This window comes from Rhinolophus sinicus, linkage group LG14 (assembly GCF_036562045.2).
Source record: "Rhinolophus sinicus isolate RSC01 linkage group LG14, ASM3656204v1, whole genome shotgun sequence".
In the NCBI taxonomy this organism is placed as follows: domain Eukaryota; kingdom Metazoa; phylum Chordata; class Mammalia; order Chiroptera; family Rhinolophidae; genus Rhinolophus; species Rhinolophus sinicus.
In genome coordinates this window covers 54,829,740-54,853,403 of record NC_133763.1, presented here as the reverse complement: position 1 = coordinate 54,853,403, position 23,664 = coordinate 54,829,740, and the positions used below count along the sequence as shown (strand labels likewise).

Here is a 23,664-nt window from a genome sequence, read left to right as displayed (position 1 = left end):
AATTCAAGGCACAGACGCATGTCACATTTCCCCACGAACACACACAAACTTAGCTGCAAGCATAGTCATAGGGACCAGTAGTAGCCAAAAACTTACCTTCTCCAAGGGGTTCTCAAGCAGGGCAAGCTCTCCCAGTGGGTTTGAAGAGTCTGAAGGGGGAAAGCAGGAAGGAAAAAAGGAAGTAAAGAAGGAGGGAGAGAGGGAGGGAGGGAGGGAGGGAGGGAGGGAAGGAAGGAGGGAGGGAGGGGAGGGCTTCTAGAAACCAACTCCTCAGTTTTCTGGGGTTTCTGTGACCCCCCTCATCTTAATCCATTAAAATCAGCATCATTTTATTGTATTATAGTTTTAAGTTTTTGTTGAAGTATGACATACATTCATAAAAGTATACTAATCATAGGTGTAAACTCATGGTTACCCAAGTGTCATTTTGGGGTAAAATTACCTCTTTACACTTGGATTTTGTTTAGTAGAGAGTGAAAATCTGGTTTTCTTTTCAGAAAAGCAGCAGTATGGTAGAAAAATTCTGAGTCTGGTGCATCAGACCATTTTACATGACAGAAAACAGATCCCCAGGTGTTCCCGGGATGAAGGTTCGTGGGATACCCAGAGAGTGAGAAAGACAGGCCAGCATACATACCCAGATCCATAGCAGAGCTTCTGGGGGTGACTTCTTGCTCTGTGTTCGGCTTCTGCTCCAGCTGCCTAAGCAGTGGTTGTAGCCCGTCTGACTAGTTGGGCGGCCTGGCCTCGAGGCCATCTCCTAGGTCACTGGAAAGTCTGTAATGGGTTGTTCTTAAAACCACGACCCAACACACCATGGCCAAGACAGCAGGATCCCTTGGGACAGCACAACACATAATGACTGTGTTTAAGAAAATACTTCTTTAGGGAACTGTGTGTTGCATGCACTCTGGGGTTCCTAGAAAGAGCCAGGGTATGTGGAAAACACCTTGCCATGGGTGTCTGACATGTGCACAGGTCAGAAAACCTGAATTCTAGCTCTGGCTATGAAAATGCCTAGTCCAGAATTTGGGTAGACTTTTTTTACCTTATATTGAAAATGAGATAATACAGTAATTACGATCCCTTCTGGCCCCGGAATTCTGTAGCTTGCGTTGGAACGGGACCTGGTGTTCAGTAAGCTCTGGAAGAAATGAAGTGACGGGGAGGCTTAGCAGCACTTGCCCAGGCCCCACGGAAGGCGACCGGGGAGCCCATGAGGGCCACAGAGCTGGGCTCCTTTACCAGGCAAAGCAGGAGGGAGTGCCACTGTGACAGCATCGTCACCCTCCCCGGGGACAGTTAGGGAGCAGGAATTAGTCAGAGTGGGACTGGGGCTGGGAGTGTGGTCTGGTCAGAATTCGTCAACGAGGCGAGTTGCTGGAACCGCCCGTGGCCTTAGGGACACGAGTCCGTGCAGAGCTCCTAGTATTACAGTCTCATTTGAGGACATACGGGTCTGAAGGCTGTCTTGCGCTTTCATAGCTCTCGTTTCGGGTTCTGGAATCAAGAACAATCAGAGGAAGCCATTCCCCCAATATACAGTGTTGAGTAAAGGCATTATTTAAGAAATTTAAGTTTTCTGAGCGCCAGACTCCAAAGCCAAAACCCAGTCTATCCAGGAAAGCCCCAAGCCCTGGGACACCCTCTATTCCAGCATCATGTTTTATTTTGTTCTCAAAGTTAGCAAGATCCAAAACCTCTTTATTTCCTGTTTCTTGTCTCTCTCCCTCAGTATCAGACTGTTAGTTTCATAAGAATAGAACCTCATCAGCTTTGGTCTCCATGACAATCCCTGTGCCCACTGGGTGTCTGGCACAAAGTAGGTCCTCAGTCAGCCTTCGTGATTCAACGAAGTCTGTGAGGTGAGATGAGGGAGCGAAGAGGAGGGAGAGAACACTGGTCTTTGCATCCGTGGCTGTCCCGGGACCAGCATGAGGGAACTCCACGATGGCCAACAATTTGTCCGAGTGCTGAGAAGCTTCTCTCTGAGCCATGCAGACCTCCTGGTGGAATAATCTACCTGTGGGGGAGATGTGCCCCCAACAAGAGACACAGGCAGATGTTGTGGGAATGTGTTATGAGATAGTCCCATTGGGAATCTATCAACAGCCCCATGTCACTGAGACACACACACACACACACACACACACACACACACACACACCATTCTCAAGCAAATACAAGACTGAATTTAACTTCATTCATTGAAAGATATAAGCCAGAAAAAGTCCAATGTGATAAGCTTTGTATCGCTGCATTTAAGATTATAAAAAGAAAGAATACATGATATTTTTAAGACAAAGTATTACTTTAGGGGACAAAAAAGATTGCCACGTTCTTCTGGATATACTGAACAAAATTAAAGAAAATATGAATTCAGGTGTGGGGGACTACAAAAAAGAATTTAAAGGAGTCAAAGAAGAGATAACAGAAGAGATAAAAAGACGTTACCTAGCAGAACTCAGGAGAAAAAACAAAGAAAATCACAAAGCTATTTTAGAGATGAAATCCAAATTTAAAGCAGTAAGAATAGAATGTGTACATCTGAAAACTGTTAATTGAATGGGAAATTGGTTTGAGGGGAAAAAAACATAGAGTGGAAATTGGAAAGATGCAGAAATAGAAACAAAAAGAAAAAATATTTCAAATACGGAGTTCAGACAATGAGACCCCTACAAGTTGATAATTAAGTGTCTCTACATTCAAAAACCAAACTGAAGAGAAAGACAAAGCTCAAAGATGTAATAAAAGTTTTCCGGAAGTGAAGAAAACTTGGATATGTAAATCCATAGGTGTTTTCCTCACTTCAGGAAAACTTTTTTGTAAATCGTTTCTGACTACTTTACAGACAGAAACTCATCACTAGTGGATGGTAGTTCATTGGCCGTCCATGAGAAATCAACCACAGGGTCACAAAGGATAAGATGAGTGAACTGTTCAGTTTAAGACTCAGAAAAGAGAACAAATAAACAAACGTCTGCATTTGTGTGATTATAATCAGTCAGAGAATGAGGAAGCAGAAACTCTAACACCATCAGTGCAGGTGTAAACTGGCCCAAACTTTTTGAATAACAATGAATATTATATATCATTATTTGAAATGCCCATATCCCTCATCCCAGAAATTCCACGTCTAAGAATTTATCCTACGAAGTGCATGGACAAATGTGTAAAAAAAAAAAAAAAATATATATATATATATATATACACACACACACACACACACACACACACACATGTATATATATATATATATGTCATCCATATATATACTGGATGTATATATACTGGATATATGTATGTGTGTGTGTGTGTGTGGTGTGTGTGTGTGTGTATATATATATATACACATATATATAATTGTTTAATGTAGCATTATTGGAAATTAGAAAGTAACAACCTAAACATCCATTAATGGGGAATTGCTTAAATGTATTATGGTAAATCCATGCAAGAAAATGGTTTGTGGTTGTTAAAACAATCAAGCGATATTTATCTCAAACTATCAAATTGTAAACTTAAAAGAGTCTCATTTTATTGTGCGTAAATTATACCTCAATAGTGATTTTTATAAGTGACTGAGATAGTCATAACAGAGAGATGCCCATTGTATGTTGCTAAGGGGGAAATCAATGTGTAGATCTAGCACGTGAGGTGGTGTGTGTGTGTTTGATCCCATGCATGGGGTGTGTGTATGCATGTGTGTGTGCACGTGGGATGTATGTGTGTGCTTATACATGGAAAAGATCTAGAAAGCGTCCCAAGTACTCGCCACTAGTAATCTCGGGAATATGAAAATAAAGGAAATGGGAAAACCTTTAATTTTTACTTTATACAACTCTGTAGGATTTCTTTTTTTATGAGGAGCTGTTTTTTAAAAAAAAGAAAAAGATACTGGTATCGACTAACTCATTTTTGCCTTCAGTTCCAGCATCTCAGCCCATCCTTACCCTCCGGGCGCCCAGGGCCCAGGCCCTGGTGGGGGACACAGTGGAGCTGCACTGTGAGGCCCAGACAGGCTCTCCCCCGATCCTGTACCGCTTTTATCACGACGGTGTCACCCTGGGAAGCAGCTCGGCCCCCTCTGGAGGAGGAGTGTCCTTCAACCTGTCTCTGACTGCAGAACATTCTGGAAACTACTCCTGTGAGGCCGACAATGTCCTGGGGGCCCAGCGCAGTGAGGTGGTGCCACTCAGTGTCACAGGTGAGTTGGCCCTTCCAACTACAGCATAACGTGGGAAAGACCATCTCCCCGTCTTCTCCAGCAGCTGAGACTAGAGGTTCCACAAGGCCATTTGCTTTGTCACATCACGGTCAGCCTGCTGCCTACACAGCCTCCATCTGGGAATTCTTCTGGCTTCTACATTTTCAGGAACTTGTGCCTTCCCTTTGCTTGCTATGCGTTTCCAGGTAGCAACACTGCAGCCATTGTGATCAAAACACAAGCTGCATTGTGGTCAACCGTGATCAGCAGGGAAGGGACTTAAAAAGTTCCGCGTGTCTCACCTCAGAAGATACTTAGTTGGGGTTTCCTCTGTTTGGCCATCAATGGAAAGGCCAACTCACGCTGTCACTGACTCTGAATTTCTCTCCAGCTCCCCTGCCCCTGTCCCAGAGCAGCTCGGTCCCGACCCAGAACTCTTGCTAAAAGACTTCTCAGCATGCTGACCCCGTCCATGGCCCCTTGCCCATTTAGTTCCCGCGCTCACTGGCACCTGGCCCTGTCACGGGCTGACCGAGTGGTGCCCACATTCCATGCAGCTGTGGCCCCTCACTCACAGCCTTCCTCTCTTCCCCACTCTGCCATCGTGCCATGACTCTAACGTCCACACGATGACCCAGTCAGCACCGTGGGCTGTCACCCTCTGCACACAAGCCACCCGCTCTCACATGCACACACCACGCCAGCTATCTGACCACAGTCTCCTGTGCTTTTTCCTGTTTCTTCAACGTCTCCAGTCATTGTTGTTCTCATTCCTCAACAGAACCCCCAGTTCACTGACACCCTATCCCAGAACCCTCACTTGGTCCCATGTCAGCCTCCAGCCACTTCTCTTTTGTGGCTAAACTTCTAAGAAGACTCAGCAACACAGACTGTCTCCACCCCTTGTTACCCACAAGGTTCTAACCCTCTGTTTTCTAATGACCTTCCCATGAAAACGGCCCTCCCGGAAGTCACCAATGACCTCCATGACTTGAAAGCCAGTGGCCATTGTCCAGTCCTCCTCACGCCTGATCTGTCAGCAGCGGCCCATGTGGTTCAGCGTTTCTTCCTCCTTGACACCGTCCAGGTCTGCGGTGACGGCTCCCTGCCTGCGTTTCTCCTCTCTGGCCTCCTTACTGATTCCTCTTTTTATACATGAACTTTAAAGCTCGGTGTGTTCCGGGACTTTGTCCTACGTCACCCTCTTTTCTTACCTACTTTCCTGCTGTGGAGGGTCCTGGGCACGTAATCTAGAAACGATTCCTCGACTTCTCTCTTCAGAGGAGACCCCCCACCTGAGTACCTGCCATAGCTGCACTCACATCTCAGATGCTCACGGACCTGAGCGGCTGTGACACTGAGCTTATGACATTCCCCCCCAGACTTGTTCCTCCTCCAGGCGTCCCTACCTCGTCAAAGACACCACCGTCCACCCAGATATACAGGCACAAACCCAGGAATTCTCCTCGGCCTCTCTCTCCCTTGCTCCCCGCAGCCAGTTAACCACTAGGGCCTGTTGATTTTACTTCCCAAGTATTTCCTGGCTCTTTGCTTCCGGTCTCCACAGCCACTGTCCTAGTCAAACCTGCCATCGCATCCATTGCTGCAAGGCCACCTCTCCACTCCACTTGTGACCCATCTCTACTCCGCCTCTGTCCCAGTACAGGCCATCCGCACACTGAAATCCGAATGGTACGATAAGACAGATTTGATCGTTTCACGCCCCCATTCAGACACACCTGCAGGCTTCCCACTGCTCCGCGAAGGGGGCTCAGTGCTTACCATGGCTCGTGAAGCCCCGCTAGCTCCCCAGCTCCTGCTTCATGGCTTGCTTCAGGCCCTTCTCTTAGTGCTGCCGCCATCTTGTTGCAGTAACACAAAAGCTCCCACCTCAGGGCCTTTGCACACACTGTTTGCTTGCCTGATGCGTCCTTTACTTCCCTCTCCACCTGGTTAATTTCAAGCGTTACTGTGTGAGGAAGGAATCCCTGACTGACCCCACGACATCAGGTCCCAGTGTGGAACCTGTTCTTTACTTCACATCAATCATCAGTGTTTCAATTCAATTTTTGTGTTTTGATTGACTTGCTTCCTGTCATGGCTTCTGCACTGTAGGCTCCCTGAGATCCGGGGCGGTGCTGTGCCTGTCTCGCTGTTGAATCCCCAGTAACCAGTCTAGTTCCTGCGAAATGTAAATGGCGCAAGTATTTTTTGATGAGTGGATGAATGTAAGACTGAGCAAGCAAAGCACCAGTGCTCAGCATCCCACGGCCGCAGCTCTGAGGCAGCCCCGGCTCGGCTGCGCCCCGGCTGGGTGGCAACAGCACCTCCCACCCCTCGTTTGCTACTGGAATGATTTCCCCTTTTCCCCATTGTCTTTTGCCTTCTCAGACACCCAGGTTTCCATTTAATTACTGTTTTCAGACACATTTGAGGTTGGACCTTCAGGTGCCCTGAGCTACATCTAGCACTGCACACACGATTGTTTCTTCAGATCTGAAGAAATTATAGCTGAGTTCTGAGTGATGTCACGAGGTCAAAAACTGAAAAAAAAAAAAAAAATTCTGTTTGAAATGGTTTTACTATGAAGAAACATATTTAAACAGTAGGAGCTGATAGCTAACTATTCTGTCTCCCTCAGTTCCAGCTTCTCGGCCCGTCCTCACCCTCAGGGCGCCCGGAGCCCAGGCCCTGGTGGGAGACACAGTGGAGCTTCACTGTGAGGCCCAGACAGGCTCTCCCCCGATCCTGTACCGCTTTTATCACGACGGTGTCACCCTGGGGAACAGCTCGGCCCCCTCTGGAGGAGGAGTGTCCTTCAACCTGTCTCTGACTGCAGAACATTCCGGAAACTACTCCTGTGAGGCCAACAATGGGCTGGGGGCCCAGCTCAGTGAGGTGGTGACACTCAGTGTCACAGGTGAGTTGGCCCAGCGGCACAATCAAGGGCTGACTGGGCCTTCCTTCCCAGCGGCTGAAAGAGTGCTGTAGCGCTCCTGTCACCCTGTGTGACATCCTAGCCCACTTCCTGCCTACAGAACCTGCACTGGGACATCTGGGGTCTTTCCCGTGCTTATGGTTTCAGGAAGCAGGCCCTTCCCAACAGCCCCATTCAAACTGTCTTGACTATGATGAAAACTCACCAAAAATGCCATGCAGACTCTTTAATTTCTTTTTCTTTTTCTTTTTGAAATACATTTTTATTAAAGTGTGATACTCTAGAATGAAAGGAAAGGAATAAGGGCATTGTCATATATGAGCTTTCATGTGCCCATATACATGTCCATGAATTTCACATCAGAGAAAGGTCACTGAAGAACACAGGTGGACAGAAAGGGCCAGGAACTCAGAAACATCTCAGCAAGGGTGGACGGGGGTTGGGGGGTGGATGATGTCAGGTTTTGATGGTCCGTATTGATGGTCTAGTCCAATGTTTGTAAACTTTCTGACATCTGCCTTCTTTAAAAACTACCTTTGTGGTCAATGAACTTATCTCTGCTATCACAATTTTGCAGTGTTTTGGCAATGAACTTGCATGGCTCTCCCTTCCTTGTCAATGACCTTATATGATAGCCAAGGTAAATCGAGCCAGCTGAGGTAAAAGCTGCCTTGAACCGAAAGTAGGTAGTTGGGTTAGGTGAGAACAATTGTTTTTCATTAACAGAACCATGAGGGACTGCCCCATTTTGTAACAATGATTGATAAAGTTAACTTAGCAGCAGGTTACTCCCAAGCAGACTCTTTAGAACGTGGGCTGACACAACAGGGAATCCCGAGAATTCTGCGTGGGGGCTTCTCTGCTGCAAGGAAGGGGAGGCCATTCCCCGACTAGGTTCTCCTCTCAGTGCCTCCCACAAGCCTCCTTGCTCTCGAGCAGCTTTCATTACAAAGGATGTAAGTGTTCCCCACAATTCCACACTGGAAATTCTGTTACTAAGAGTTGTGCACACAGCCTTTCAGGAGACACCTCCAGTCAAGTGAGTTCCCCAAGTGATTGTGAAAGCAGTGGGGACCCAGGGGGCCAGCATAGAAAAGGTGTGAACAGGAAACCGTGGAGTGGAAGTGGCCGCCCAGTGGTCAAATCGCTCCGTTCTCTAAGCTGCCCCGTGACCTCATCCGTGAAGTGTGTTATCCAGAGGGAAAGTGCATCTGTGAGCTCTGGGTCTGCTTTGTGATGATGGTGCCTGTAAGCCAAATGTCTAAACCCCTGTTTAAGGAGACCCGGGGAATAGCAAAGTATGCTAATGTCTGCTGAGATGAAGGTCCTAGTCTGGGCTCTGAAGATAACTGGCTGTATGACCGTGGCCAAGCATATTTCCCTATGTTGACTTCGATTTCCTCACCCAGAATGCGGGAAAATCAGACTACGTGGAAATAATTGTCGTCCCCAGCTTTAGAATTCTGTGACTTTGGTTCACAAGGAATATGGGTTATTCAGACTAATAATATCACAGAAGGAAACATGCCAAAGGAGAAGCTGGGAGTCTCCACTCCTGGGACACCCCAGAGAAACAGGAGACCATGAAATGGCACGTCAGTGCCTCAGAGAGCTATGAGGTGAGATAAGGCTGGTACGCTGAGTCTCTTCTCGTGGCTGGGTCCCTGGACCCTTAGGAATAGAGACAAAGTCCCGTGAGCAGACTCGCTTGGGGGCCAGCCCAGGACCCGGGACTTCAACAAGATGCCTAGTGCAGCCAGGAGGCACCTGGACTTCAGGTTCGATTGTTTTCATTCCAGCCAGGCCATTCTTCTTCCCCACTGGCAGGCAGCCAGTTTTCCTCCAAGATTCACAGGGACTCACACACGCACCTGTTACAGTCGCCGCAGTCACCTGTTTCACGCCCCCCAGCACAGCGGACATGCACATCACACCTCCCACGCTAGTCATCATTCCTGCTCATCCCCAGTCTTCTGTTTCTGTGACTCCCCTGCTACTGCTGTCACCCCTGATGGGCTCCCTGCCCCACCCAGAGGGGTTGTGTCTGAGACATGGGTCATGCAGAACAGGACCTGCCAGGAGAAGACACCTCTCGCTGTCATCATCACCACCATCATCGTCACTGAACCCTTGACGGGGCCAGGCCCTGGCCTTGGGGACTGATGTGCAACCTCTCGTTTAATCCTCAAACCATCTTTATCCCCACTTTGCAGGAAAGGAAACTGAGGTTTAGAGAGGTGACGTAACTAGTGTTCAGACCTTTCAGACCTGGCGAGCAATGTTTGAAGCCAGGTTGGAACACGGATCTACCCAGCTCTTAACATTAGTCTTCACCCTTTTTGGCCACGTTTAAACACCACCTTTTGGTTTTAAATGATGTGTTATTCTGAAAGAATACAGAAATCTTTGTGATAAAAAAAATTAAATGGTACAAAAGGAATAATACTAAAAAGTAAAAGTCTCCTTCTACCTGCATCCACACGCTTTCATAGCCACATACTTCCAAGACATAACCTCTGTCAATAGTTTTGTGTGTATTCTTCCAGAGCTATTCAGATATATTACAAACATGAAGGCATAGGATTTGTTACAAAAGTAGAATCATATTACACATATAGTTATGCAACTTGCAATTTTCACTTAAAAATACATCTTGACTTTAGTTTTAAAACTATGTCTTGGATATCTTCCATGTTTCAGTAGCCGGTCAACTAGGCTGTCTCTAGTTTTCATGCTACAATACGAATCTTTGACAACTATCTTTGCATATCTTTTGTCAGTATCCCTACAGAAAATAGTCTTAGAAGTAGATTTGCTGAGTCAGTTTATGTGCATTTTAAATTTGATATTTATTGCCAAATTGCCATTCAAGGAAGTGTGTCAAAAAAAAAAAAATAGAACAAAAAAAAACATCAGATTTGTACGGAACCACAAAGGACCGCAAACAGCCAAAGCAATTCTGAGAAAAAAGAACAAGGCCGGAGGTATCACACTCCCTGACTTCAAACTATACTGTAAGACAATAATAATCGAAACAGTATGGTACTGGCAAAAAAACAGACACACGGAACAATGGGACAGAATTGATATAGGAGCCAAAAACATACAATGGAGAAAAACAAGCCTTTTTAATAAATTGTGTAGGGAAAATTGGAAAGCCACATGCAAAAGAATGAAACTAGATTATTTGTCACCATACACACAAAAAATAACTCAAAATGGATCAAAGACCTAAATGTAAGATGTGAAACAATAAAATGCATAGACGAAAACATAGGCACTAAACTTACAAACCTTGGTCTCAGAGAGGATTTTATGAACTTGACCCCAAAGGCAAGGGAAGTAAAAGCACAAATAAATGAATGGGACTACATCAAACTAAAAAGCTTCTACACAGCAAAAAGAAACCATCAACAAAAGAAAAAGGCAACCAAATAAGTGGGAGAAGGTATTTGCAAACAATGCCTCCAATAAGGAGCTAATATCCAAAATATAGAGAGAGTTCATACAACTCAAAGGCAAACCAACAAATAGTCTGGTTAAAAATGGGCAGAGGACCTGAATAGATATTTCTCCAAAGAGGACATACAGATGGCCAATAGATATGAAAAGACACTTAAAGATACTAATCATCAGAGAAATGCAAATTAAAATCACAATGAGATATCACGTCACACCAGTCAGAATGGCTATCATCAATAAATCAACAACAAGTGTTGGTGAGGATTTGGAAAAAAGGTAACCCTTCTGCACTGTTGGTGGGATTGCAAATTAGTGCAGCCACTATGGAAAACAATATGGAGGTTCCTCAAAAAATTAAGAATAGAACTATCATATGACCCAGCAATCCCTTTACTGGATATCTACCTGAAAAAATTTGAAAACATTTACTCGTAAAGATATATGTACCTGTATGTTCATTGCAGCATTCTTCATAGTAGCCAAGACAAGGAAACAGCCAAAGTGTCCTTCGATAGATGATTGGATAAAGACGTCGTGGTATATGTACACACTGGAATACTACTTTGCCATAAGAAAAGATAAAATAGTGCCATTTGCCACCACATGGATGAATCTTGAGATTATTATGCTAAGCGAAACAAGTCAGAAAAAGTCAAGAACCATATGATTTCACTCACACGGGATATAAAACAGAAAGCAACAAACGAACAACCAAAGCAAACAAACAAAGTCATAGACACAGACAACAGAAAGGTGGTGACTGGAGAGGATGGGGGTAGGATGAAGAGATTAACGGGTCAAATACATGGTGACGGAGGGAGACTAGACTGGGTGGTAAGCACACAATGCAATATACAGGTGATGCATTATAGAATTGTACACTTGAAACTTATATAATATACTAACCAATGTCAGCTCAATGTATTTAATAAAAAAGGAAGTGTGTCAAATTTGCTTTGCCTCTACAGTACATCAAAGTACTTGTTTACCCACTGCGTCATCAGTATTAGCAGTCTTTTCTTTTTTTGCATTTTTTAATTTTTCAATCATGGTTGGCATACAACATTATATTAGTTTCATCTGTACAGCATAGCGGGTTAGACATTCATATAACTTACAAAGTGATTCCCCCATAAGTCTAGTACCCACCTGACACAATATATAGTTATTATAGTGTTATTGACTCTATTCCCTATGCTGTACTTAGTTGTTTTAAGCTTTGATCATCTGAGGGTGTTTTCAGTTGTATGTATTTAATTAGTAATGAAGAGATAATCTTTTTATATATTTATTGGCTATTTGAAGTTTTCGGTGGTTCAGGCCATTTTCACACTTTTCTGTTGGATATTTCTGTGCACTGAAAGCTATTTGTCCATCAATATGTTAAAAGTAGGAACATCTATTGATTTTTGTCTCCTCAGTTCCAGCGACTCGGCCCGTCCTCACCCTCAGGGCGCCCAGGGCCCAGGCCCTGGTGGGGGACACAGTGGAGCTGCACTGTGAGGCCCAGACAGGTTCTCCCCCCATCCTGTACCGCTTTTATCACGACGGTGTCACCCTGGGGAACAACTCAGCCCCCTCTGGAGGAGGAGTGTCCTTCAACCTGTCTCTGACTGCAGAACATTCCGGAAACTACTCCTGTGAGGCTGACAATGGGCTGGGGGCCCAGCTCAGTGAGGTGGTGACACTTTCCATCACAGGTGAGTTCCCTATGCCCAGGCCACTGTGAGGACAAATATTTCCTGCAAGGACGCTGTGACAATCCTCACAGTGCCTAGGCAGGACAGGGTTTCTCGGAGACTGGCACCCAAAGCGGGGTTCTCAAAATCACTTTCTGAAGTGACAGTGCTTGAGTGGGAGTGGGTCCAGGGGCTCAGTGGACTCAGTGTCCAACAATGGCTGCTGCTCTAACTGCCCACTGTCCACCTGACCCCCAGCCTGGCCTCGGCCACAGGCGTGAGCTTCCTCGCGGAGGGGCCCGTTTCCTGTGCCATAGCGGCTCGGCCGTCCAGTCCCTGGACTCGTCCTCTCTCCATGCACAGGCCTGAGCACCAGGGGTCAGGGTGGTTTGGACCACAAGCCTGTCCCTCTGGCTCACGCGCAGGGTTTCCCCCTCAGGGCTGACAGGGAGCAGAGGCGGCCATGTCGCCACAGGCGTCACTGGGGTGCTGCTCAGCCTGGTGGGTCTGGCGGCGGTGGTGCTGCTGTTCTATTACTGGCTCCCGGGAAGAGCAGGTGGGTGACCCTGCTGACCTCTGCTGACCCTTCCCACCTCCATTTCCTGGGGCTCATGCTGCCTTGGTAACAACCTCTGAGCTCTCTACAGCTCCCCCCATAATCCCACAGGCCCCCCTCCGCCTCTGGGTCCCCCAGGATTTGTCTTTACCAAACAGCCCCGCTGGGTGGCAAACCCCTTGATGTGATGTGCTTGACCCAACATCATAAGCTGCAGTGTCTCGCCTACAAGACCCCCGGGAGCGGGAAGAGGGGGAGAACGGCTGCAAGGCAGGAGTGGAAACAGGAAGCAGATGGGGTTGATAAGCTAGTGACTTTTTAAAGTGTCTTCACAGCTGATCAAGTCTGTTTTCCTCCTGGTAGCCGTAAGCAGTTGTTCTTTACAAACTCCAGGTTAAAGGGTCGTGGATGGGGGTCCCTTTCACATTGTAACAACACCCCTTGGGAAGCCAGTGTCCGTCCCAGGGCCGGTCGTTGTGGCCCAATCCGCCGCGTCCCTCGGGCATAGCTAAGAAGAGTCCCACTGCAGGGCAGTGGCTCCTGTAACGCCCTCTTCTCTCCCTTGCAGGAGGGAGGCCTGCCTGTGACGCCTCCAGGTAAGAGCTGGGCTGTGTGCCCGTGTGGCTCACGAGAGGCCTGCGAGGCAGAGAGGGGAAGTAAGCCCGGTGACTGCTGAGAGCAGTTCCTGCTGTGTGTTGTGAGATGGGTTGTGCCCGTTCCACATTGTCCCCTCCAGGGGACAGAGTGAGGCAGGTCCCAGGACTTTCTTTCCTGCCACCTCACCGTGGCCTCCTTCTTGCGTGAGGTGCTGCTTTTTATGTACAATCGCCATCCTTGTGCCATCGTTGCCTTGCTTGTCTGAGTGCCCACTGTGACCACTGAACCCATTTGTGTCCTGACATGGCCTTGACCTCAGCTAGATCAGCCTGGAAAGCTCTGGACTTGGCCAACCTAAGCAACACCTGTTGTGAGGACCGCCGAGAAGGTGCCGTCACACAGCTGGGCCACCAGAGAGCGCTCTCTGCCAGGGGTGGTCCCTGTGAGGAAGGGCTGCCACGCGGGCTCAGCTGGGTCACCACCGAGCCCCAGGCAAGCTGGGTGGCAGCACAGGAACCTCCAAGAGCCCCTGAGCCTTTCCGATTCCTGGTCTCTCTCAGACGCTGACTGCCTGCAGAGTGGAGGCTTTGGAGCCAGGTTGGAAGCGTGGCTTGTTCCCTTTCGACCTGCACACCTCGCCTCTTGGAACCTCCGTACCTTCATCTATAAAATAGGGAGAACAGTAGAACCAACTGAATATTGATACAAGCACTAGTTCAGGGCCTGGTACACACAGGGCGACCACGAAGTCTGCAAACACAGATGGTATCAATGTGTCATTAGTAGAATCGTTCATAACAATAGGCCAGTTGTTACATCCTCATCCACTACGCGTCCCAGCTTGGCTGTCACCCTGTGGTAGACTCGTTACAGCCCCTTTGCAGGGTCCCTGGGGGACATCAGTGTTTCTGTCTCCTAGCAGCTCTTCTCACTCGGACCCCCAAGAGCCCACCTACCACAACGTGCCAGCCTGGCTAGAAATGCAGCCAGTGTACAGCAATGGTAGGACCCAGGACCCCCCTCCTTGGGCAGGGCCCCCGGGGGTGGCCTGGGAAGGGAAGGGACAGTGCCGCAGCCCGGAGGCTGCAGTCCCTCCAGGGAACAAGCCCCCATGGGGAGGGGTTGGGAGCTCAGACAAGAGGCAGGAACCTCACAGTCCTCTCCAACTTCACCTTTTTTCTAAGTAAATCCTAAACGAGGAGACGTGGTGTACTCGGAAGTCTGCCGCGTCCAGGGCAGAAACAAACGCGCCGGTAAGAGCTGGGGCCCCTCCACTTGCACAGCCAACTGCCCTGCGCAGCTCAGAGCCACAGCTTGTCAGGTCTGGGCCATCAGACACAGCGCCACCCCTCCCGGGTCACTGGGCTGCTTAGCCTGTGCCCCACCGATCGCGGGCTCACCCAAGCCCAGCAGGCTGTCTCCACTGTCCGCAGATGGCCTCGGTATAAAATGAGGCAGTCACTTAACCCCTCCGAGCCGCAGGGCCCCGTCTGTAAAATGACACGGGGCTGTCGTTCCCTACCTGCCTTCTGCCTTGCTGTTGCTGCTGTGACAGAGGATGCAGGCTTGGTGGGACTAAACAGCCCGTGTGTTACACCCTCTGGCTGTGTCCCCATCCTCACTCACAGCAGGAGCCCAGCCTGGCTTCCTTAGGAGCCACAAAGGGAAACACAGCCCTCAGGGCAGACCTTCTAACTCTGCTCGGTAGAAAGTGCTGTGTGATTTTAGCCATCCTGCTTCCCTCTCTGGTTGTCTGATAACTCTTGTCACATGAACTGTGTTTGTACCCCATTCTTGGCCCAGTAGCCCCCCAAAGCATATGACTCATTCACACCTACACCCCCCTCTGAGGTGAGTATTGTTATGGTCCCCATTTTACAGATGAGGAAACTGAGGCAGAGAGGCCCTTAATGACTGGCCTGAGGTCACACATCTAGTAAATCACAGAAGATCTGTCTGCATAGTCCAGACTCTGGGCCTAGCTCTGCTTCCTGGTGTCGTTCGGGGAGACTTGGTGTCCCACAGAACACACAGGTGGCACAGCCGACCCGGGGCTCAGTCTGGGGTGGCCTGGGTCTGCAGCTTGCTCTCCATAGCATGTCCCATGTCTGCCTCTCCATAGCACGTCCCGTGAGTCAGTGCTCAAAGCACTAACAAGACAGAGGGTAGATTGCTTTGTTCTAAGAGCCCCAGGAGCGGGGTGTGGGAACAAGTGTGACGCTGAGGGCGTGGGTGACAGCTGTGGGGCAGAGGGCCTAGGAATGCTGGCCCCTCCCCGCCAGGCTGGCAGGGCCGGGCCACAGCTCCGTGGCAAGAAGGGGGCTCTGGGCCCCTCACAACTGAACGCTGCTCTTCTTTCCACAGCGGGCACCACTGCCAGGCTTCCCGAGGACAAGGTGAGTCCCATGACCTGTGTGCCCTCCCGCTGCAGCCCCAGCTCTGCCCTCACCTATGTGTTCTTTCCCCAGGATTCCTCTGTCATCTACTCCCAGGTGAAGGTGACTTCCACCCCAGGCTCCAGGCCCCAGCGCTCAGCCTCCTCGGCTCCTCACAGATGAGTCCACACAGCTCCCCAACTGCTGCTCCAGCCTCTGCACCCCAAAGCACCTTTGAGGGAGACTGACACTGCTGTGGGCCACACCCTGGGGCCTGTGTGCTGTCTGACACGGGCCCTGCAGGCCCCTGGCCTATTTGCCCAGTTACAGCCCTGCCCTCGTGATCCTTTGTCTGATGGCGTGTTGCTCTAACCCAGGACCCATCACTCCCTGGTCAGTTGGTTGAGCTGAAGGTCAGGCTGAAGGTCGGGCTGCAGGGAAGTTGACCTCAACAACGGGATGTTGGAGCCAGTGGTGACTTTGCTCTGTTTCCCCTCTCCACGCACCCCGCCTTGCACTGTTCAGAGCTGCAAAAGCTCTATGCGGCCTCGCTGAGGACTGGCCAAGACAGCAAGCACCAGCCTATGGCAGAGTTCTGCCCGCCCTGAGCACACCCTCGAAAGTGTTCGCCGGCCTTCCCAGCCCCCACCCCAACTCTACTCCCCCACAGGTGTCAGCGCACAGGGTTGCCTCAGGCTGTCTTAGGAAACCAGACCTAAAACAGCAGCTTCCATAGGCCTCAGGCCACGGAGAGTACCCGCCAAATGGTGACCACGGGCAACCCAACAGCCCGATGCCCGGCTCGCGGCCTCAGCACGAGTGAGGGTCGAGGGTGTCAGCGATGCCAGTGACCTTGACAGAGTGCCCACTTTTTCTTCAATAGTCATGACTTTGCTGAGCAGCTGTGGCTGCGGCAAAGATTCAACCACAGAAAAGATCTTTCCATTAAAGGCCTTTCACCTGTCGGGATCCGGGCAATATTTCCACTCTCGGTGCAAGACAGCTTATTCCCACATGTGTCAGAGAATCTGCCAGGCTGTTAGGTGTCCGTCAGGGCCTTGCCGGGAGAGGCAGGGCTGGGTCTGCCCACCCGCCCTCAGCTCAGCCTTCCAGAAAGGAAACCAGACAGCAGCCATGAGCCTGTGCTGCCGCCGGAGCCAGCGGGGTGAGACACCCACAAAGTTGAACCAGGGGCAGAGTGCTCTCGGGGCTGGATTGTAGGCTAAACTGCAAATCAACAGATGACAACAGCAGGAGTAGCTCAGGACTAAAGGAAAAAAACCTGTCCACAGGTTTTGAGGGAGGCCACGTGGCCAAACAGCTCCGAGATGGCAGAAGCCCCTGGCCCAAAAGAGAACATTCTGAAATTCCTCCATGCAAACAAAGAAAGCCACCTTCTAGGGGGAGAGCCACCCCGTCCCCAGGACAGTAAGCACGTGGTGTCAAAGGAAACCTCGTGCTAGAGGATTTCTTTCACTTGAGTAAAAATTACAGACTCCAGACAGACAGAAAGGTTGATGTCATTCTGGCGACAGTGACATAGAAGCGATCTCTTCCGTCTCCCTCCAGGATTCACACACCAGTCCCTCTGGCGAGGCTGGGCTCTGGGCTCCATGGTAAGTGCTTTCGCAGCTTGGAATTGGCCTGTTTTTAAAGCAGTGAGTGGAGGGCTAGTGCTACAGTAGTCTACCGTGGCCCATTACCCCTCCGATTCTTTTAAACAGTGTCTCTAGCTACTCAGGCTGCTGTAGTCCAGACACCATCGGCTGGGTGGCTAATAAACATGGGACTTTATTTCTTGCACTTCTGGAAGCTGGGAAGTCCAAGGTTAAGGCGCTGGCAGATTCAGTGTCTGCCTTCACATGGCGGAAGGGACAAGGCAGTGTCCTGGGGTGTGTGTCCCCTTTGTGAGGACACCTGACCTCATCACCTCCCACAGGCCCCCACCTCCTGATCCCATCACATTCAGAGATTAGCTGTCAACACCTGTATTTGGGGGGGAACAAACATTCCGTCTATAGCAAACATAAGATACATCATCTACTAGTTAAAGTTGGGATGCTTTGAGCATGAAAGAGTATTAGTAGTAATAAGCTGGAACACATCAAATTTTAAAATAATCCATGAGATAATTAGTCCCAAAAGAAAGAGCAGGAAAAAGCTCTTGTTCACAGAAGACAGCAGATAATAAATGCAGGAGGAATGGTGACATGAGGGAGTCAGCACTTTGCTGGTGGTCAGTCATTGACTCGGGCAAAGATCCCCACGGGGGCTCAAACTGCTGGGTAAGAGGTTGCTAGGCAACAAGGGATCTCACTGCATCACCATCCCAGTACTGTCAATCAAAGGGGGAAACGTAGCTTTCTGATGGTGGAGAGATGCTTGATGTAGTGAGCAAAGGAGCATCTCAAGTCATGGGGACACGGACACTGTGTGCTCTCTGGTGCAGCAGGGAGCCCAGTCACATCCCAGGGGTGCTCATGTCAAAGCTGACCCAGAACCTTCCTGAGGAGACAAACGGATCAAAGAACGGGGACCCTCCTGACCCGATGTCAAGAAAGATAAAAACAGAAGGGCAGTGAGACTAAGAGCGCCTGAAGCGCCAGGACCACCAAACAGAAATCTTGACTGGATCCTGGATTCTAGAAAAAGCCGTAGGACAAATTTTAGAAACAATTAGGGATAAGGAATAGAACAAACCCCACATGGCTCGGGCACTGAGACACACCTAGCCAAGGATAGAGCAAAACAAGATGTCGATGGCATGCCTGGAGTTTGATGTAGCATATTTTATTCTAATTTCCTTGGGGATTTCATCTTTGTAATTCTTCCCGGAGGATGTCATAATGGAATGCGGTTTGTTTTCAACATTGGAGAACCTTTGTGTTGGCACGTAATGATGTCGTTGGATCTCACTGCAGAACTTCTGATGGACTGCTAGAAAATACGGATGAAATAAACTGGGCCTGGTACCAGAGCAGGTGCGGTGTGACCTGGAGTGGACTCTCATTGGTTCATTGTTCTGATCATTTCAGCGCTGTGTAGGGACCAAACCCCAGTGCCCAGCAGGGCTCACAGGAGGCAGCACACACATGACTGTTGGGTTCGAGCAAGCAGCTTCCTATAGGAGGGATCTGTGTAGATATTCTTTCTGCTGACCACACCCCTGATTGGCCACACGCGTAATGGGTGGACCCAGCGGACTGGACAACTGCCTAAGCACATTAGCATTTGCCCTGAACGCCCCCTTGTTCTCTCACTGGTGGGTGATGGCCATTGGTTGAGCCACCTTCATCAGCGAGTCTACATTTGCCAAGTTCTAAGCACAGGGATTCTTCTTTCTCCATCCTCTCTACCCAGGACCAGTGTACGCCTGCGACCTAGATGGTGTGTCTGCTCTGGGACTGGGATTTCCCCAGCAGGCAGTTAGCCAGCCCATTCGGCGCTCACACCTCAGCTCTGCTGATCATTGTATGAGCCAGGGTCCTCCAGAGAAACAGAACCAAAAGTGTGTATGTGTGTGTATCAGATAGATGATAGACAGACAGATGGATAGGTAGATAGTATGATAAATAGATGATGGATGGATAGATGGATGGATGGATGGGTGGATGGATAGATAGAGAGAGAGATAGATGATAGGGAGTCATCAAAAGCAATTATATGGGATTGTGGAGGCTGACAAGTCCCAGGGCCTGCATTTGACAGACTGGAGACCCAGAGCAGCTGAGGGAGCAGTTCCAGTGCCAACGCCAGCAGCTTCAAAACCCAAGAAGAGCCAATATTTCAGTTTGAATGCAAGGCAGGAAGAAGACTGATATCCCAACTTGAAGCCAGTCAGGCAGGAAGAATTCCCTGTTACTTGTGGGAGAGTCTGTCTTTTTGGTTCTAGCAGGTCTTCAACTGATTAGATGAGGCCCACCCACATTGGGGAGGGTAATCTGCTTTACTCAGTTGACTAATTCAAATCCAGAAACAGCCTCACAGACACACCCAGAATGTCTAATGCCTGGGACTCTGTGACCCAGTCAAATCGATACATACAATTAATCATCACAGTTGGCTCCCTAAACCGTTTCACTTTGTTTCTCAGTTGAGTCAGAATTTTGACAGGGAAGAGCTGTGTGCTTGTGGGGGTCTCCTCAAAGAGAGGTGCCTGGCCTCCCACACTTTCACAGTTAAAATGGTGCCAACCATTCCAAGGTTACACCTATTTTCTCTTTTTGTTTTGTCGTCAGTCCCTGATCAAGGTCCATCTTTCTCTTGGACATCTGGTTGACCTGTTGTGTCTCCTAATTTAACAACTTCAACTAGCCAGCCTCGATGTCTTCCCCTCCTCCTATGCCCTCTGACCAATCCCTCCCACTTGGCAGAGGCCTGGCTCCTGAGAATAGCTATTGTTGATTGAAGAATCAGTAGTGCAGGCATCTTACATAAATCATGTTCTGTAATTCTCACAATAAGCCTATGCCAGAAGTATCTATTACTGTCCCTTTTACAGGAAACTGAAGCTTAGAGAGACTAAGTAATTCACCCAAAGCCACACAGTCGTAAGTTGGAGCTAGAACTGCCCAGAACCAAGATCCATGCTCTTATCACGTCACCAAGTGTCCTTGATGGGCCTCCAGGGTCGCCAGTCCTGTTTGAACAGGGGCACCTGTGGAGAAGCAGAAGCGCACCTGAGAGGAGTCAGAGGCCGGCTCCTGCGTGGCCTCCACCGCCCTCTGTCTAGTCTCCGCAAGTTCTGGTTACCCCACCTGCAAATCAGGAAAAATAATCCGACCTGCTTGACTGGGTCCGGTGTTGATGGAAATGCCCTTCCGTGAACACGTGTTCTCAGAAGCAGGTGAGGTGCTGAGTTCATGACAGTTTGTGTCGCTTTTTGTTTGCCTTTATTGGTCCCCGAAACGATGCTCCAGGAGTAAATGGTGGAAATCATGGGTATTCTTTCCGATGTGAGCGGAGTGGAGCGATTGGAGGAGCAAGTGTGGGAATACCAGATGCCTGAGAACAGACATTGCTAATTGCAGGAGTAACCCGCAGCACTAGGAAAGAGAAACTTCATCGTGTGCGTTTATCTACGGTTTGGATTTTTAGGAACAAGCACTCGTCCTGTACACGGGAAGGCGTCTCTGCAGTAGGCATCTCATGCTAGTGCAGGAGAGAAAGTCCTTGGAAACTCCAACAAAAGCCGCAGTTCTAACCAGGGACCACTAGGTGTCACCGGGCCCCCAGGCTGGTGCCAGGCCTGGAAGCGGGGTATCCAATAACCACCTGGGGGCGCTGCGCCTGCCTCCTCCCGGCCTTGGCATTCCGGGGAGCGGGCCAGGAGGGGCAGCGGTGGGGACCAGTGGCTCTGCCAGCGCCAGAACTGGCATCCAGGGCACAGGCGGCAGTGGCGCACACATGGGCGGCCTCGGCTGATTGGGGCGGTGATGAGCAGCGGGGGCGGGGACATCGGGAAAGCGTCCTGATGGAGAAACTGCGTCCGAGAGGCAGGGTGTGCAGCGGCCTGCGCTGGGGGAGGCAGGGAAGGCAGAGGCGGCGGCGGGCGGGGCGGACGAGCCAGTGGGCGCAGAAGCCCAGGTACCTGGAGAGGACGAGCCCCAACGCCTGGGATCTACCTGGACCTCGGGCAAGCTGCCTCGCCAGGTGGGTTTAGTACCCTCACCTGGAAAGAGGCCTTCTTACCGGGAATGACGTGGTACCTCGCTTTGGTCTTCCTGAAGGAGAAAATTCAGTCAGGAGACAGTTTGTGCAGCGTAGGAGAGCAAGGAGTTCGTTAGTCAAAGTGAGTGCACTTCCGAGACGTGGACGGGCTGAGCCAAGGGAGGGGAGCAGGCCCTCCTTACGCTGTGCAGGGGTTTTATCTGTCTAGTAATGGTCTCCCCTCTTCCTCTCCAGACCCTCATTCTCCCAGCTGCCGTGCCTCATGCTCCCTTCTTGCTCCGGAGGGTGTCTGAGCCCATTGCTATGGCCCTGAGAAGACGGGTGCACATTCTGATGAGTGGGGTGGTTCTCTCTCTCTCCCTGCCACCCGCCCCCCAGCTTCTAACAACTCACCCCTTTGATTTAGGGCAGGTGTGAGCCTGGAGTCCTAGCCCAGTGAGGCATCGGTGCCCTAAGTGGGGGCAGCTGTAAGGGGCCTGACCACATAGGAGCTGCACCAGGGACGTTCCGACCAGGGCTGGGTCCCCCCTCGTCCTACCCACTCTGTCACCCCCCACCCTGTCGGGATGACAGCACCGGCCCAGCGGTCCTGGTACAGCCTAGGACTGCAGCTTCTCAGCGCTGTTCCTCCTCTCGGCGGGTTCACGCAAAGCAAGGCGCACGGCCCAGCATCCCACCCCTGCTGTTGACCCAGGTGACATGGAAAGTCCCATTCACACAAAGTCTGCACGTGGGTGTTTTCAGCAGCTGTGTCTAGAGTCACCAAAAACTAGGGGGAAAAAAGATTCTTTTTTATTTTTATATTTATTTTTTTATCGGGCAGCGTGTATTTTTCCAGGACCCATCAGTTCCAAGTCAAGTAGTTATTTTCAATCTAGTTGTGGAGGGCGCAACTCTCCCATGTGGGACTCGAACCAGGGACCTTGGTGTTATGAGCACTGCACTCTAACCAACAGAGCCAGCCAGCTGCCCAACCCAAATATTCTTTAACAGGGAAGTAGATGAACAAAATGGACGCGTTCCACACGACGGAACCCCGCTCAGCAATGCAAAGAAAAGCAAATGGCTGATACATGCAGCACGAGTGCCCCTCAAGGCAATATGCCAAGTGCAGGGAGCCTGGAACACTCCAGCCTGCACCAGTCCATTGTAATGAGGTTCCGTGAGGCAAGACCACAGGGCCAGCACACAACCCCGGGGCAAGGGGGGGGGGTCACCACGAGGGGACACAGAGAGCTCTCAGGGTGATGGGATGTCCCATCCTGACAGTAGAGAGGCGATATGAATGTGTGTGATTGCTAAACTCACAGCACACACTAACGAGAATGCCAACTTTTCAGTTGGAGGGAGAGCTGTCTTCCGGTCCGGCTTGCTCCAGCTGGGAGCCTTTTCCTGCTCTGCCCACCCCACAGAGACCCTCCCCCTTTGTCCTGCTAGGACCCCCAAGGTACTCCCCCCCATTTGTTCTGTTGTGCCCCCCACGGACCCTCCCCCCAGAGCTTTGCAGGGCTCACCCTCCACTGCATTCCAGTTTCTGCTCAGAAGCCACTTCCTGGCAGAGGCTGGTTTACTGTTCTACCAAAAACAGCTGCTTCCCCAGCCCCCCACACATTGGCCCTAACCCCCTCACCCCCTCAGCCCCTCAGCCCATCACTCGTCATGTGCTGTCCCTTTGCCCTGCCTTTAGGGTCTTCCCAGTACTCATCACACATGAGCTCATGTTGCAAAGGCCTGTTCCTTGTCTGCTGTCTGCCTGCTCCAAGGTGCTGTCCGTGAGACCGCACATCCCCTCTCAGTCAGCTCTTAGCACACAGTGGGCTTTTAGCACACAGTAGGTGCTCATCAAGTACTGTTCCCCACACCCTTCCTCAGAGAAGGAGGCCATCCCTGCCCTTAAATGTGCCCCTCTGCCCGACCCTGCACTTTCCCTTCCCGTTAACGTGTCCTTGTTTAACGTCTGTGCCGTGGACTCCACGTGGGCAGGGAACACGGACGCTGCTTCCGCCCTGCGTTATGAGCCTCTGGCTCGTGCCTGGCACCCAGGTGGGCTCAGAACGTATCGGCTGAATGTATGTTGAGTAAGCAGCTGGGACTAGGCCTGGGGACAGAACCCAAATAGTCCAGGTCCACTTTCAGGGCGTCAGCAGTGGGAACCAGCTCATTTGGAGACAGGTGGTCCT

The 23,664-nt window shown here is 50.1% G+C and overlaps 1 protein-coding gene across 8 annotated transcripts in view; it reads left to right on the top strand.

Moving 5' to 3' along the window:
• The window catches only part of FCRL5 (Fc receptor like 5), a 66,635-nt gene that overhangs the window by 23,839 nt on the left and 19,132 nt on the right, over nucleotides 1-23,664 (top strand). For 4 of the 8 annotated variants that reach the window (XM_074318520.1, XM_074318521.1, XM_074318524.1 and 1 more), the window contains 9 exons: nucleotides 3,929-4,207; nucleotides 6,849-7,127; nucleotides 12,029-12,307; nucleotides 12,726-12,842; nucleotides 13,411-13,438; nucleotides 14,359-14,441; nucleotides 14,624-14,692; nucleotides 15,804-15,835; nucleotides 15,908-18,812. In XM_074318520.1, the coding sequence (XP_074174621.1) occupies nucleotides 3,929-4,207; nucleotides 6,849-7,127; nucleotides 12,029-12,307; nucleotides 12,726-12,842; nucleotides 13,411-13,438; nucleotides 14,359-14,441; nucleotides 14,624-14,692; nucleotides 15,804-15,835; nucleotides 15,908-15,997 (1,256 nt within the window). In that variant the 3' untranslated portion in view covers nucleotides 15,998-18,812. Of the gene's footprint in view, nucleotides 1-3,928; nucleotides 4,208-6,848; nucleotides 7,128-12,028; nucleotides 12,308-12,725; nucleotides 12,843-13,410; nucleotides 13,439-14,358; nucleotides 14,442-14,623; nucleotides 14,693-15,803; nucleotides 15,836-15,907; nucleotides 18,813-23,664 lie in introns of those variants that run through there. The other 4 variants (XR_012491587.1, XM_074318519.1, XM_074318523.1 and 1 more) reach the window with 4 other exon arrangements.